This window comes from Grus americana, chromosome 4, assembly GCF_028858705.1.
Source record: "Grus americana isolate bGruAme1 chromosome 4, bGruAme1.mat, whole genome shotgun sequence".
NCBI lineage: Eukaryota > Metazoa > Chordata > Aves > Gruiformes > Gruidae > Grus > Grus americana.
In genome coordinates this window covers 436,665-451,561 of record NC_072855.1, presented here as the reverse complement: position 1 = coordinate 451,561, position 14,897 = coordinate 436,665, and the positions used below count along the sequence as shown (strand labels likewise).

The 14,897-nt window shown below is 71.3% G+C and overlaps 3 protein-coding genes across 7 annotated transcripts; all 3 read left to right on the top strand.

Moving 5' to 3' along the window:
* The first annotated feature begins 79 nt into the window (after nt 1-79).
* LOC129206177 (probable N-acetyltransferase camello) lies at nt 80-2,091 on the top strand. Of its 2 annotated transcripts, none has more exons than XM_054824974.1 (2): nt 80-222; nt 792-2,091. In XM_054824974.1, the coding sequence occupies exon 2, from the start codon at nt 800-802 to the stop codon at nt 1,469-1,471; it is 672 nt and encodes a 223-aa protein (XP_054680949.1). In that variant the 5' UTR covers nt 80-222; nt 792-799; the 3' UTR covers nt 1,472-2,091. The 2 variants fall into 2 exon arrangements, with proteins under 2 accessions (XP_054680949.1, XP_054680948.1); XM_054824973.1 differs by lacking the exon at nt 80-222 and adding an exon at nt 308-369 and having other exon boundaries at nt 792-2,090.
* A 572-nt stretch (nt 2,092-2,663) lies between these two features.
* On the top strand, nt 2,664-5,058 carry LOC129206176 (N-acetyltransferase family 8 member 3-like). 3 transcript variants are annotated; one of them, XM_054824969.1, is made up of 2 exons: nt 2,664-2,765; nt 4,063-5,058. In XM_054824969.1, the coding sequence occupies exon 2, from the start codon at nt 4,076-4,078 to the stop codon at nt 4,760-4,762; it is 687 nt and encodes a 228-aa protein (XP_054680944.1). In that variant the 5' UTR covers nt 2,664-2,765; nt 4,063-4,075; the 3' UTR covers nt 4,763-5,058. The 3 variants fall into 3 exon arrangements, with proteins under 3 accessions (XP_054680944.1, XP_054680947.1, XP_054680945.1); XM_054824972.1 differs by lacking the exon at nt 2,664-2,765 and adding an exon at nt 2,884-3,108; XM_054824970.1 differs by lacking the exon at nt 2,664-2,765 and adding an exon at nt 2,884-3,118.
* Nucleotides 5,059-5,635: 577 nt separating this feature from the next.
* On the top strand, nt 5,636-14,761 carry VPS16 (VPS16 core subunit of CORVET and HOPS complexes). 2 transcript variants are annotated; one of them, XM_054824957.1, is made up of 24 exons: nt 5,636-5,765; nt 6,188-6,276; nt 6,392-6,489; nt 7,239-7,367; nt 7,715-7,859; nt 7,926-8,041; nt 8,332-8,454; nt 9,309-9,364; nt 9,507-9,596; nt 10,135-10,229; nt 10,710-10,786; nt 10,946-11,077; nt 11,186-11,313; nt 11,631-11,666; nt 11,843-11,951; nt 12,023-12,157; nt 12,250-12,358; nt 12,565-12,662; nt 12,747-12,851; nt 13,062-13,139; nt 13,364-13,533; nt 13,649-13,745; nt 13,924-14,027; nt 14,272-14,761. In XM_054824957.1, the coding sequence occupies exons 1-24, from the start codon at nt 5,713-5,715 to the stop codon at nt 14,414-14,416; spliced, it is 2,517 nt and encodes an 838-aa protein (XP_054680932.1). In that variant the 5' UTR covers nt 5,636-5,712; the 3' UTR covers nt 14,417-14,761. The 2 variants fall into 2 exon arrangements, with proteins under 2 accessions (XP_054680932.1, XP_054680933.1); XM_054824958.1 differs by lacking the exons at nt 5,636-5,765; nt 6,188-6,276; nt 6,392-6,489 and adding an exon at nt 6,553-6,896.
* Nucleotides 14,762-14,897: the final 136 nt, after the last annotated feature.

Sequence of the window (14,897 nt, the reverse complement as noted above, 5' to 3'; positions counted from 1 at the left end):
GCCCCCGCGCAGCCCGGGGCCGCCAGCAAGCCCCGCCCACCCGAGTCCCCGCCCACCCTTTGCCCTGAAGGTCAATGGCGCCTCCGGAGATGGTGGCCCCGCCTCCACGCCCTGGCTCCGCCCCTTGGCTCCGCCCCGACCGCGCTCCCAGTCTGCCCCGCCCATAGTTGACCCACGTGATCAGTTATCCCGCCCACTAGCGTCACTCCTTCCCCTCCGCTGGTCCGTCCCCGCCGCCCCTCATTGGGCGCCTATTGGCTCGTGGCGGCGGGAGGGGCGTGCCCCCGGCAGGCGCGGCGGCCAATGGGCCGCGACCCCTGTGAGCGTCAGGCGGGCGCTGGCGGCGGCGCGGTGCGGGCGGAGGGCGCGGTGAGCGGGGGCGGGGCCGGGGGCACGCGGGGGCACCGGAGGGGGTCTGGGGGGGCCGGGACCATGGGGGGGCCGGGGGGTGCTGGAATCATGGGGGGTCCCGGGGGGGGGTCCGGGGGTGCCGGGACCGTGGGGGCTGAGGGGGCCCACGGGGTGCGAGCGGGGTGGGCTCGGTGGGGGGTCAGTCCCGGGGGTGGTGGGGAAGGGTCCCTGGGGGGATGGGGGGGGGCAGGACGGGCCCGGGGGGGTCGGTCCGTGGGACGCGGGGGGGTCGGGTCCGTGGGGCTGGGGGCAGCCGCTTCCCCACCCGCACCGGCCCGGCCCCGCAGGCAGCGGGTGCCCTCTGGGGCCGCGGGACCCCCGAGCCCCACGGAGCCCTGCCGGGGCTGAGCCCCCCCCCCCCCCTCCGCCTCCCGCCCCAGCGCTCACCATGGCGGAGTACCGGATCCGGCCGTACCGCGAGGAGGACTCCGAGGCCGTGCGCGAGGTCTTCGCCACCGGCATGAGCGAGTACGCGCCCGCGCTGTGCCTGCACGTGCTGCGTCAGCCCTGGGCGCTGCTGGCGCTGGGCTGCACCTTCTGCCTGCTGCTCGCCAGCGCCCGCTCCCTGCTGCTGCCCGTCCTGGCCCTCACCCTGCTGCTGGCCCTGGCCCGGCACCTCCTGGGCTGCGCCTGGAGCGCCTACATCGACCGCTGCCTCGGGGACGACCTGCGGGACATCGGGACCGCCTACGCCGAGAGCGTCGGCGCCCGGTTTTGGGTGGCGGAGGCGGACGAGCGGGTGGTGGGCATGGTGGGCGTGCGGCCGGCCGAGGACGGCGCCGTCGGGGAGCTGGTGCTGAAGAGGATGTCGGTGCGGAAGGACTACCGCGGCCTGGGCATCGCCACGGCGCTGGGCCGCACCGTGCTGGCCTTCGCGCGGCGGCAGCGCGGCTGCCGGGCCGTGGTGCTCAACACGCTGATGCTGCAGCACGAGGCTCGCGCCCTCTACGAGCGCCTGGGCTTCCGCCGGCACCGCCGCTACGTCCTGCCCACCGCCTACGGCCGCCTGGCCAACTGCACCATCACCACCTACCGCTACGACCTCTCCGGCGCGCCCTGAGCCCGCCGCAGCCCCAGGAGGGTGGGTGTCACCCCCCCCGGCACCGGTGCAGCCAGGCGTGAGCCCCGGGGGGGGCCGTGCCCAGAGCCCCGGCTGCGCCACGGGCCACTGCTCTCGACCGTGCCCACCGGACGTGGCGCTGGGTCTCCCCCCCGGGTCGTGCCTCGCCGCGGAGCCGCGCGGGCGTTGCTTCTCAGGGAGTGTGCTGCACGCTGGCGCGGGGGCGGCGCGGGGGGTAGGGACCCTCGTGCCACCCGTGGGGGGGGGTCTGTGGGGCGCAGAGGAGGAGGGGCCGGGGCGGCGGGAGGTGGAGGTGCCGCGCTGGTCCCCACCGAGCCCTGCCCGGGGGGTTCCCTCTGCCCTGCCTGGCCCGGACACCTCCGTGTCCCCTGGGGGAGACCCCCGGCCGTGCCCCCCCCCCCCCGCCATCCGCCCCACGGTGCCTGCGGGTCGGGCACTGCCCCTGTCCGGGGGAGGGGGGGAGAAATAAAGAACCATCCGCAGCGCTGAGCTGGGTCGTTCTTCCCGCGCTGGCACGGGATGATGGGGGTCCCTGGCAGCACAAAGACCCCCCCCCACGCCAACCCCACGGGAAGGATCCAGTGCGGGGCTGGGGGGGTGGCACCAACCTCACCATAAACCCACGGGGACGACCGACCTGGACCCGCTGTGCCGGCGGGGGTCCCTTGGGGTGAGAGCACCTGCTCTGGGGGGGGGATGTGTGGGGGGGTGGTCTGTGTCTCCAAGGGCTCCTTGTGCCCCCACCTTGTCCCCGGTGTCCTTTGCTCCAGGGATGAAAGGTGACTTGGCCATAAAACGAGCCCCAACCTCCTGGCAGGGAGCCTGGCAGCACCGGGCACTACCGGTGCCCGCGGTTCGGTCCGGGCAAAGTCCCCGGTGGGGGCTCAGGAACATCCCCCCCCCCCCGTCCCTGCCAAAAAAAAAAAAAGGGGAGGGGGCTGCAGCAGCCCTCGGGGGCTGGCAAAGGGGTTAAATGTGTCCAGACCACCATCACCATGGGGGTCCGGTGGCGAAGCATCTCCTTCATTTGGCAGGGATGGGGGTCCCGGGCGGTGGCGGGGGACGGGCTCTGCCCGTCCCCCGCCACCGCCCGGGTCCCCCATCCCTTCACAGGATTGACACCCCCCCCCCCCCTTTTCACCCAGCCAAGGCTGAGCGTGACCCCGTAACCTTCTCAAGGCTCCGTTTATGGCAGCATCTCGGCATCAGCGGGGGCGGCACTTCCCCTTCGGCGCCTGCGCTTGCCGCGTCCCCGGAGCCACCGTCAGCCCGGGTAAGGGTCGAGCTGGGGGAACACCCCCTCCCACACCCCCCCCCCAACACCACCGTAAGCTGGGCAGGACACACACACACCACCACCCCCCCCCCCAAAAAAAAAAAAGGGTTGCAGAGGGTTGGGCTGAACGGAGCCAGCATCTTTCTGCGGCAGCGGTGGGAGCCATCGGCACAGGCCAGCGCCGGGGCTGCGGGAAGGAAAGGGCCCCCCCCCTCCACCGCCTCCCCGTGCATGGGGGGGGTTGCTGGACCCCCCAGGGTCTAGTGAGGGACACCACCCCCCCCGTTTGCCCGGAGGACCTGCACAGCCGCGGTTCCCGGTTTGAAGAGCGGCAGAGCCGGTAGCAGCAGGTGGGGGGGGGGGGGTGCCGGGACCCGGGGGAGGGGGGGGCTGAGGCCACGCACCCCCTTAACCCCCAGTACCGAGGCCAGGGCGGACCCCCATGGGGTTTTCGGCAGCTCGGGGCCCCCAGACCCTTCCCCGGGGCAGGGGGAGCCGTCCCCGCTCAGGGTCCCCATGCCCAGGGTGGCTCAGCCCCCCCGTGAGCAGGGGCACAAACCCACAGCACGTCCCACGCGGCCCCCGGGGGTTCCGTGCCCGTCACCCCCCCCCCTCCGTGTGTCCTTCTGCCCTGCTCCTGCCACGGCACCGTGGGGCAAAGGATGGGCACCAGGCAGCTGCCTGCCTCTGCCCGCAGTCGGTTGTGCCACGGCTCCTGGGGAGCCGGCACCGCTGCCGGTGAGTGCCGGGGTCCCGGGGCTGCCTGGGGGGGGGGACAACACACAGGCACCCCCAGATCCGCCTGGTTCTCCTTTTGCCCCGGCCCTGCTCCCCCCTCCTGGGCATCCCAGCCCCGACCTGCTCCCTGGGGCAGGCAGGATGAATCCCTGAGGGACCATGGGGGGGGGGGAGACGGGACCCCCCAGCCCGCTTCACCCCCACCTTCATGGGGACCCCCAGGTGGGACCGGCCCCCGACACGGCCACTGCTCCAGCCCGGGGGAAGCGGCGAAACCGGGATGAGAGGAGTGATGCTTGGGGGGGTCCCGGGGTCCCCAAGGGGGGTGGCAGGAGTGGGGCGGGGGGCCGGGGGGGGGTTTAGTGGGAACAGGGTAATTGCACCGGGGGGTCGATGCAGAGCGCGGGCTGGTGCCCGGCGACGGGAGCTAACGCAGCCGCACGGTGCAATTCCTGCCCGTTCACCGGCTGTGCCGTGCCGGCGATGGGGTCTGGGGGTGCCCGGGAGCCCCTGCCCGAGGTGGGCGCTGCCCTGACGCCCCTGTGCCGCGCCGCAGGTGCTGGCAGCCCATGGCGTCCTACCGCATCCGGCAGTACCGGGACCAGGACTACGACGCCGTGCGGACCCTCTTCGCCCGCGGCATCTTGGAGCACGCGCCGGCCGGCTACCGGCACGTCCTGCGCTCGGCGCGGGCGCAGCTGGGGCTGCTGGTCCTCTTTGTGGCGGTGCGGGTGGCCGCCGGCTACTGGGTGCTGGGGCTGGGGGCCGTGGCGCTGGTGCTGGCGGCCGCCTGGCCCCTGGTCCGCTCCTTCAGCACCTCCTACGTCTGCGACGCGCTGAGCACCGACCTCTGCGACATCCCCTCCAGCTACCTGCGGGCGCCCGACTCCTGCTTCTGGGTGGCGGAGGCCGGGGGGACCGTGGTGGGCATGGTGGCTGTGGCACCGCCGCAGGACCCGGCCGAGAGAGGGGTGGCCCTGGAGCTGAAGCGAATGTCGGTCAGCAAGGACTACCGGGGCCGGGGCGTCTCCAAAGCGCTCTGCGGGGAGGTGCTGCGCTTCGCCCGGGCGCGGGGGTACGGGGCGGTGGTCCTCTCCACCTCCATGGTGCAGGTGGCGGCCCAGCGGCTCTACGAGGGCCAAGGCTTCAGGAAGGTGGGCGTCTTCAGCCCCTCGCTGCTCGGCAGCCTGCTCTGCTTCCAGATCTTCCGCTACCGCTGCGACCTGCCTGGCGGCACCGCAGCCCCGCCACGCTAGGCACCGCCGCGGCACCCCGACCCCAGCACGCGAGGCGCCGTCGTGGCACGCCTGACCACGTCCCCGGCACGCGAGGCGCCGCGGCGGCATCCCTGACCCCAGCCGTGCCACGCGAGGTGCTGCCGTCGCACCCCAGACCCTGGCCCCCGGCGTGCGAGGCGCCACCGTGGCACCCCCGGCCCCGGCACCACCGCGGCACCCGCACGGGGTCGGCAGTGGGGGGCAGAGCCTGCGCCTGGCCAGGCTGCCGGGGCCCTCCCTGGTTTTCTAGCAGTGCGAAATAAATAGAGACCTGTGGGAAAGCCGTGTGGGGTGTGTACGTGGGCACGCGTGTGCATGCAGCCGTGGGCACGCGTGCAAGTCCGTGCGTTGCGTGCGCGCCTGCGCACGCGGCCGTGCATCCACGTGCGTGCAAGTTTGCATATGTGCGTGCGTCTGCATGCGCCTGCACGTGCCTGCACATGCCTGCACTCTCGTGTGCGTGTGTGTGCATGCGTGCCCGTCCTCGTGCCCGTGCCTCCCCGTGTGCCTGCACGCGCTGCCAGCCCCCGGGGCCCCAGCAGTGACGCGGGAAGGGCCTGGGCCGGCCCGGAGGCAGCCGGGGGAACACACCTCGGGGGACACGGGCGTCCCCGCTGCCCAGGGCTGCAGGGTCCCCGTGCTGGGGACGGGGGGGGGGGGGGCAGGGACCCCCGGGGACAGGGGACCCCCGGGCCCCGAAGGGGCGGGCGGCCGTGCCCTCACTGAAGATGGCGGCGGCGCCGATCCGCCATGCCCTCACTGAAGATGGCGGCGGTTTTCCCCCTCCCCTCCCCGTGCCCTCACTGAAGATGGCGGCGGCCAGGCTGGCGTCACGGCGGGGCGGGGCGGGCGGAAGCGCAGGCAGAAGCCGCGCCGCCGGCAGCGCCCGGCTGGTCCCGTCCCGTCCGGTCCCGTCCCGTCCCGGCGCCATGGACTGTTACACGGCCAACTGGAACCCGCTGGGCGAGGAGGCCTTCTACCGGTGAGGGGCGGCGCGGGGCTCGGTACCGGCACCGGCCAGAGGCAGCGTCTCCCCAGCGCCGGGGCCGGCCCAGGGCCTTGGGGCAGGTCCGGGGGTCTCCGGGCTGGTCACGGCCCTTGGGGCTGGCTGGGGGGTCCCGGGGCCGGCTGCGGGGTGGGCACCGTCCCTCGCCCCCCACCCCTCGGTCTGCTGCCTGTCCGTGCATCTGTCCGCCTGTCCGTGCATCCGTCCATCCATCCGTCTGTCTGTCCACCCATCTGTCCATCTGTCTGTCCACCCATCTGTCTGTCCACCCATCCGTCCATCCATCTGTCTGTCCACCCATCTGTCTGTCCACCCATCCGTCCATCCATCTGTCTGTCCGTCCATCCGTCCACCCGTCCCTCCCTCCATCCATCCTCCCGTCCGTCCGTGCCCTGCAGGAAGTTCGAGCTGTACACCATGGAGTGGAACCTGAGGGAGGACCTGCGGGACTGCCTGGTGGCAGCCGCCCCGTACGGGGGGCCCATAGGTAGGGCTGGCCCTGGCCCCCCAGGACCGGGGGGGGCCGTGCTGGACCCACGGCGGTGCCGGCAGAGGGGCCGCAGTCAGACAGCCCGTCCCGTCCCGTCCCATCCCACCCACAGCTCTGCTGAAGAACAACGCCCGGAAGGAGAAATCCCCCAGCGCCCGTCCCACGCTGGAGATCTACTCGGCCTCGGGGCTTCTCCTGGCCAGCATCCCGGTGAGCTGGCCCTGGGGACAGCCACCCCCTCCTTTAAGCGGCACCCCGGGCGCTCCTTGGGGGTCTGTGATGTGCCGGGGAGCTCGGGCCAGTCCTGGCCACCCCTCGGGGGACACCGGGGTCTGTAGGTCCCTGCAGCGACAGGCCCGCGGGCAGGGGGGCGGTGGAAGGGCTCGCTGGTGGCACCGAAAGGGCCAGCGCTGTACGGCCGGGTCACGGGCTGGGTGCTGCGGGGCCAGCAGCTGCCTGTGCCACTCGCTCGCGGGCCCTTGGCAGCTCCTCTGGTCTCTCTGTGGGGAAGCTGGGTGCTGCCACGCATCCTCGGCACCCGAAGCTCTGTGGGGCGATGGCTCCGCGCAGCTCCTCCAGCCCCCTGAGACCTCTGGAGAAGCCGCTCGGAAGTGGTGGTGCGTGCGAGGCGGGGGGAACGGGGAGCGCTGCAGGGAGAAGGAGGCTGCCCAGCCCCGGGAGAAGGGGACGGGGTGGGATGGGAGCAGCAGCGTTGGTGCCGCAGGAGCATCCTCCGTCCCCGCTGGCCGGGGCTGGGGCGGACGCAGGGCGGCGAGAAGGTGGAGGCACAGGGAAAGCTGCCGCGAGCGCAGGGCCCTGCACAGCCAGGGGCATCAGAGCTGCAGACGCCCAGCCATGGCTGTTGGCTTCACGTATGGCTCCCGGAGGGACGTGTCTGGGGCTGGGCTGGTCGGGAGGTGAGCAGTCCCTCGGCACGCTCACGTGTCTTCTGCCCGCAGTGGAAGAGCGGCCAGCTGGTGCAGCTGGGCTGGACGGCCAGCGAGGACCTGCTCTGCATCCAGGAGGACGGCACCGTTCTCATCTACAACCTCTTCTGCGAGTTCAAGCGCCACTTCAGCATGGGCAACGTGAGTGGGGCGGGGTGGGGAGCTCAAGGGACGCCCAGGGTTGGGATTTTTGATGGAGAATCGAGCACTGGGAGGCCCCCTGAGTGCTCCCCCAGCCCTGCGGGGCACAGTGGGGAGCCTGGGGCTCCCCCAGCCTCCTCCCTGCAGGGCTGCCTGCCTTTGGGGATGAGCTGGCAACCAGAATTCACTGCGGGAGCGAGGCCTGTCCGAGCTGGGACACCAGCAGTGCAGCGCAGGGCTGGGCTCGCTCCTCCCTGGGCTGGTTTTGTTCCCGGAGCGGCGGCAGCAGCAGCGTGGTGCTGAGCCCCGGCCGCCCTGGCGCAGGCTCAGCTCTGTCTCCGGTGCAGGAGGTGCTGCAGAACCACGTGTTGGAGGCGAAGGTCTTCCACACGGAGTACGGCACCGGCGTGGCCATCCTCACCGGCGCGCACCGCTTCTCCCTGGCCACCAACATCGACGACCTGAAGCTGCGCAGGATGCCCGAGGTTCCCGGTGCGTCCCCTCCCCGCTACCCCCTGCCCCGGCCGGGCGCGGGGGCCTGACGTTGGTGCCCGGCAGGTCTGCAGAAGCCGCCATCCTGCTGGGCCGTGCTGTCCCAGGACAGAGTCACCATCATCCTGCTGGCAGTCGGACAGGACCTCTACCTCCTGGACAACACCTCCTGCTCCGTGGTGGTGAGCGAGCCGCGGGGGTCTGCCGTGGGGAGCGGGGTGCTCTGCGGCCCCCCCGGGCTCGCTGGCGGGTCCTTCCCCTGTCCCACGGACAGGCGCGTACAGCGGGGACCTCAGGCCCCGTCCTGGCCAAGGGCAAAGGGGTGAGGGCTGAGCAGGCGCAGGGTGGGAAGGGACACCCTCGCTCTGACCCGTCCTCAGCCCTTTACGCAGCGTCGGTGCTGGCGTGCGGCACGACCCCGGTCCCCAGAGCGTGCCCCCCCGGTGTGACCCTCGTCTTTTCCCTGTCCCAGACCCCCCCTGGCATGAGCCCCTCCGCCGGCGCCTACCTGCAGATGGCCGTGTCCTTCAACTACCGCTGCCTGGCACTCTTCACCGACACCGGCTACATCTGGATGGGGCTGGCCACGCTGAAGGTGAGCGTCTCCCTCCCCTCCCCGTCGTGGGGCGTTGGGGTGTCAGCCCACCCCTCCTCTCCCTGTCCGGCAGACAGATCCGGCAGGGTGGGGAGGCCACGCCGGTTCGCTCGGGGTCCCCGTGGACTGCGGGTCAGCCTTGCTGCGTCTATGCTCCTGTCCTCGCGAGACCCACCCGATTTTATACCTTACTGCCCACTTTTGCTATTTCCAAGCCTCCCTTTTTGCTGGCCTTGCACCCTCCTTTCTCTGTCCAAACCACCCCCCAGATAAACAGTCCACCGCTAATTAATTTTTCCGCACGGGTCACAGTTCTGTTACATCCACACCCGAACTTGCCGGTCCTGGTACCGTTTCCTGGGCAGTCTCAGCCTTTTCACCCCTGCCGCTGCGGTCGCTTGCTTTGCGGGTCTTGATTCTGCCCTGCGAATTCCCCCGCGCGGTGGGGCTCGTGCCGGTTGCCTTCCACGCTCTCCGAGAGCAATCCTCCTCCTCCTGCTCTCGTTCGTCTACCGGCTCACAGTCGAGCACGAGCAGCTTCTTGCTCTGCGCACAGGCAAGCCGTGTGCCGCAGCGACGGGGGAACGTTTCTCACACCCGGTTTAAGTGCTCACACAGCGTCCTCGCCCTTCGGCTGCATCAGCTGCAGCCCCGGCTGCCTCCAGAGCTAGAGATGGGGCCGGGTGCTCCTGCAGGACCCGCTCCCGGTGCAGCACCCGTGCTCCTGGTGCCCAGCACAGCCCGTGCTCTGCCGCTCGTTCCCCAGCAGCTCCTCAGCGCGTGGCCCCGGTGCACACGCGATGCCACCCATCCCCGCGCCGCCGTCCCCCTGACCCAGCTCTTTCCTGCCGCAGGAGAAGCTCTGCGAGTTCAACAGCAGCGTCCGCTCTCCGCCCAAGCAGATGGTTTGGTGAGTGGTCTCCCTGCCAGCCCCCCCTGCCCCTGGCCGTGCCCACCCGCGCTCCTCTGGGACGAGCGGGACCCTCTCGCGTCCGCACTCCAGGCGTGGGGGGCTGCAGCTGGGCCGGGGCTCAGCCGGGGCTCCCTGGCAGGTGCATGCGTCCCCGGAGCCGGCAGCGTGCCGTGGTGGTGGCCTGGGACCGGCAGCTGATGGTGGCGGGGAACTCCACGGAGTGCATCCAGTATCCTTTGGGGAAGGGGTGTCGTTTCTGAAAGCCAGCCCAAACTGTCGGCCACCGCGGGTCCTTCTTGGGCCACCGTCGTCTCTGTCGTGGGCGAGGGGGCTCCAGGGACACCAGTGGTGTCGGCAGCCCCCCAGGACGGTCAGAGGAGGCTGAACTTGTTCCTCTCCTCCAGTTTTGTCACGATCTCCCCTGCCTGACCCGGCCAACCTGGTCCCGTACAGCAGCACGAACCCTTCCCGTCTGCACCCTCCCCAAACCTTCCTGCTGAGGGGATCCCGCTCCCCCTCGGCTCCCAGAGCCCCGCTGGTGCTGGAGCCCCCCAAACCCCCGCGGCTGGGAGCGCTGTGCCTGCCGAGGTCCGGGCCCGGTTCCCCAAGGGTGAGGGCTGCCGTGGGGGGGGGCGGGGATTCCTGTCCCCCCCGGGTGCTGATCCCATGCCCCGCTGCTTCCGCAGAAAGGGGGGTCATGAGCAGGGGGGGACAGGGGCTGCACCCAGAGCCGCTTTCTTCCCGCGAGCCCTTAGCGCGGAGCGCAGGTTTGTCCTGGATGAGGACTCCTACCTGGTGCCGGAGCTGGACGGGGTCCGGATCTTGTCTCGCACATCCCACGAGTTCCTGCACGAGATCCCAGGTGAGATGGCGCGGGCGGCGAGGCCGTGGGACCCCTGCGCCCGGGCAGGCAGGTCTCCCGCTCCGCTCTGTGCCCGGGATACGGCCCATGACTGCGCCCAGCTCTGGGGGTGGATCCGGCCGCGCAGCCCTGTCTGGAGGCGGCGAGAGCCCCGCAGCGGAGCAGAGCCGTGCCCTGAGCCCCTCAGCGCGTGGTGCGGGCTCTGAACCCAGTCCCTCGCCTTCCCGGCACCGTGCCGGTTCTGGTGCCTTCCTCTGCCAGCTCTGCCGGGCCCCTGTGCCACCCATCACCGCGGCTCTGCCTGGCTCCTCGGGCCGGCGGTGGCCATGCTCCCGCCCCGCCGCAGGACGGTGCCAGCGTGGGCTCTCCCGGGGTCGCGGAGCTGCAGGCAGGGACGGTGGGGGAGCAGGTTGCAGCGGGTGCGGGTGCCGTGCCTGGGCCGGGGCGGCCTCTCACGTATTTTTTCCTCCATCTCTGCAGAGGCCAGCCAGGAGATCTTCAAGATCGCCTCCATGGCCCCGGGGGCTCTCCTGCTGGAGGCGCAGAAGGAGTACGAGGTACGGCCCGCTGCCCCGCGCCCTGCCTGCCCCGAGGAGGTGGGGCCGGCTGTGATGCAAACCGCTGCCAGCGCCATCCTGCGCGATGGGAAGGGGGAGATCCCCGAGGTGCCGGGGGTGCTGGGCCCCCAGGGCTCACCCTGCCGTGCTCCCCGGCAGAAGGAGAGCCAGAAGGCAGACGAGTACCTGCGGGAGATCAAGGACCAGAAGCTGCTCCCGGAGGCGGTGAGCCAGTGCATCGAGGCAGCCAGCTACGAGCACGAGCCGGACACCCAGAAGTCGCTGCTGAGGGTGAGCGAGACACGGGGAGGCTTTGGCTGCGGCTGAAAGCGTCTCCCTCCTGACTGGTGGTCGTGGCACGGCCAGCACAGCCCCAGCACCATGCGTCTCTTCCCACAGGCAGCCTCCTTCGGGAAGTGCTTCATCGACAAGTTCCCCCCAGAGAGTTTCGTGCGCATGTGCCAGGACCTGCGGGTGCTCAATGCCATCCGGGACTACCAGATCGGCATCCCCCTCACCTTCACCCAGTATCCTCCATGGCACAGTGCACGAGTGACAGCACTGGGGCGGGTGCAGGATGTGGCCCAGGCAGGACCGGTGCCCTTTGAGGCGCTGGGTGGAGCGAGACGGGGAGGAGAGAGCTGCAGAGCCGCTCAGCTGCCGCCCCTCTGGGGTTCGGGCACCGGCTGTGCCCCGGGCACCATGGCGGGGGTCTGTAGCTGAGACCTCTACGCTCGTCACACCCCACAGAGCTGGCCTGCGGTGCTGGCAGGAGGGGGGCGGGCACCCAGCACGCATTGCCTGTGCTCCGTGGGGTTTTGTGGTCCCTTGACCGTCCCCACAGATACAAGCGTCTCACCATCGAGGTCCTGCTGGACAGGTAAGGGTCCTGCGAGCTGGGGGGCAGTGGCCAGCCATGCTGCGGTCCCTGTCCCCGCGGTCTCTGTCCCCTCGGCCGAGCTGATTGACTCCTTGGACCCGTGTGGGGCCGTGCCGCTGACCCCCCGCGTGCCGCTGACCCCCCACGTGCCGCTGACCCCCCGTGTGCCGCACCAGGCTGGTCTTGCGGCGGCTCTACCCGCTGGCCATCAGGATCTGCGAGTACCTGCGCCTCTCGGAGATCCAGGGCGTCAGCCGCATCCTGGCCCACTGGGCCTGCTACAAGGTAAGGAGGGACCTCGGCGGGCTCTGCCCGGCCGGGGACACGCACCGACGTCTCCGCTTGCGCCCTCCCAGGTGCAGCAGAAGGACAAGTCCGATGAGGAGGTGGCCCACGCCATCAACCAGAAGCTGGGTGACACGCCGGGCATCTCCTACTCGGAGATCGCTGCCCGGGCTTACGACTGCGGCAGGACGGAGCTGGCCATCAAGGTCTCTTGGGGGGCCGTGACGTGTCCAGCTGGGCGCTGGGGGGGGGGGTCACGCGTGGTGGCCACGCACTGAGGACCCCTCTGCCGCTGCAGCTGCTGGAGTACGAGCCGCGCTCTGGGGAGCAGGTCCCGCTGCTGCTGAAGATGAAGCGGAGCAAGCTGGCCCTCAGCAAAGCCATCGAGAGCGGGGACACCGACCTGGGTGAGGGTCAGGGCTGGGCAGCGGAGGGGGGGATTTGGGGTCCGGGGGAGCCCGTCCGTGGCTTCGTGCCCTGTGGGATGAGGGGGGCAGGAGCTGCTTGTGCCCTCCAGGGCAGCGCTCGCCCTCAGCACGGGGCTCTGCCCCCCTCCCCGCCACGCAGGGGGCAGGTCCCCGTCCCCAACCCTGAACCGCACTGTCTGTCCCAGTCTACACTGTCGTGCTCCACCTGAAGAACGAGCTGAATCGCGGCACCTTCTTCATGACGCTGCAAAACCAGCCGGTGGCCCTGAGCCTGTACCGCCAGGTAGGGGCTGCCCCCGCACACCCGACCCCGGGGGCCCCCGCGCCGTCCGTCCCCGTACGCCCTAACGCCCCCTTGGCTCCCCAGTTCTGCAAGCACCAGGAGCGGGAGACGCTGAAGGACCTGTACAACCAGGACGACAATCACCAGGAGCTCGGCAACTTCCACGTCCACTCCAGCTACTCGGAGAAGGTCTGTGCCCAGCGGCGGCAGGAGGAGCGGGGAGGAAGGGCTGGCGTGTGCCAGGGAGGGCGGGTGCCCCCCCAGGGCTGGGCAGGGGATCGGAGGCCACATCTCAGCACCAGACACCCCTCCTGCCCCACCTGGGGGGCTCTGAGGGTGCTGCCCCATCCCCGCAGCGTAGCTGGTGGAGGCTGAAGTGGCCGTGCTCTCTGTCCCCAGCGCATCGAAGGGCGAGTCGGAGCTCTCCAGAACGCCCTGGACGAGTACTACAAAGCCAAAAACGAGTTTGCTGCCAAGGTGAGCGTGGCCGGGGCCGTGGCCGTGGCCGTGCCGTGGGGGACCCCTGCTCTCCGGGGCTGGGCAGGAGCAAGGCTGGGCAGCGCCAGTGGGCACGGGGCTTCGGCTGGGCCACCTCCGCTTGGCGTGGCACCACAGGTCCCCCTGTCCTGCTCCGTGGTCCCTCTGAGTCCCGTGGGCAGAGCTGGGACGGGGACCCTTTAGGCTGGCGCTTTGCTCCCCAGGCCACAGAGGATCAGATCAAGCTGCTGCGGCTCCAGCGGCACCTCCAGGAGGACTTGGACAAGCCCTATCTCGACCTCTCGCTGCACGACACCGTCTCCAACCTCATCCTGGACGGCCACCACAAGCGAGCCGAGCAGCTCTACCGCGAGTTCAAGATCCCCGACAAGAGGTCGGTCCCGGGGGAGCAGGAGGGGGGGGTTCGCCCCAGGCAGGAGCCGTGCTGTGGGGCTGGGGGGCTGCAGGGCGCTGGCAGCCAGAGGAACCGAACTGACCCGCGTCCCCAGGTACTGGTGGCTGAAGATCAGCGCCCTGGCCAACCGCGGCGACTGGGAGGAGATGGAGAAGTTCTCCAAGAGCAAGAAGTCGCCCATCGGGTACCTGGTAAGGGATTTTCCTGCTGGAGGGGCACCAGTCCTGCCCCATGGCTGGCTGTGGGGCTGGGGCCGTGCGGGAGGGCACTGTGTGGACCAGGCTGCTGTGGGGCAGGGGCTGAAGCTGGGAGCCAGGGGGGTCCGGGAGCCAGCCCCCCGCCCTCCCACCCCCCTCCTCTCCTCTCCAGCCCTTCGTGGAGATCTCGGTGAAGCACCACAACCGCTACGAAGCCAAGAAGTACGCGCCGCGCGTCACCCCTGAGCAGCGTGTCAAGGCCTTCGTCCTGGTGGGGTGCGTGGGGGCGTGTGGGGCAGGGTCGGGGCCTGTGGGAGCAGCTGGCTCCTCCTGCAGCGTGGCTGGGGGCTTGGGGGGCTCAGGGGGAACCAGGGGGGGAATGAGACCCCCAGGAGCACGTGGGTGGCGCTGGGGGGGCACCCCGCGCCTCGTCCTCTGCAGCCGGTGAGGGCTGCGCGGGGTTCCTGCTGCCCCCCGCTCCTGCCCCCGCGCCCCCCCCAGCTCCCCCGCTCTGCCGCAGGGACCTGGACCAAGCGGCCGACGCCGCCATCGAGCACAAGAACGAGACGGAGATGAACTTCGTCCTGTCCAAGTGCACGGCCAGCACCGACGCCGCGGTGGCCGAGAAGCTGAACCGGGCCCGAGCCCAGCTCCTGAAGAAGTGAGCCCCAGCGGGGGGGCCCCCGCCCCGGCCCCCTGCCCACCGCGCACTCCCGGGGGGCTCCAGCCCCCCAACCTGCCACTGGGGCCACTCCGGGCTTCTCCGCCCTGTCCCCCCAGCCCAGGCTGCTGCTCCCCCCCGCACCTCCCTTGCTGGGGGGGGGGATGTCCTGGGGGCAGGGTGGCAGCAGGGGGTCCGTGTCCTACGCTGGGGCTGGGGGCTCCGTGCCCGCGTCCCGGCCCGGGTCTTCCTCAGCGGGACCCCCCAGTGCCTGCGTGGCCCGACCCCCGGGGGTGCCCCCCTCCCCGCCCGGTCCCCCTCCCGCGGTCAATAAAGAGAGGAGCTGCCTGCCCCCGTCTCCTGGCCACAAGTGCTCGGCACCCGGCGGGGGGGCGCGGGGCGGGCTGACCGGGGGGGGGGGGGGGGGCTGCCTGCAGGGCGGTCATGGGGCGCTCGGGGGGCCGGGGGGGGCCCGGAGCAGGGCC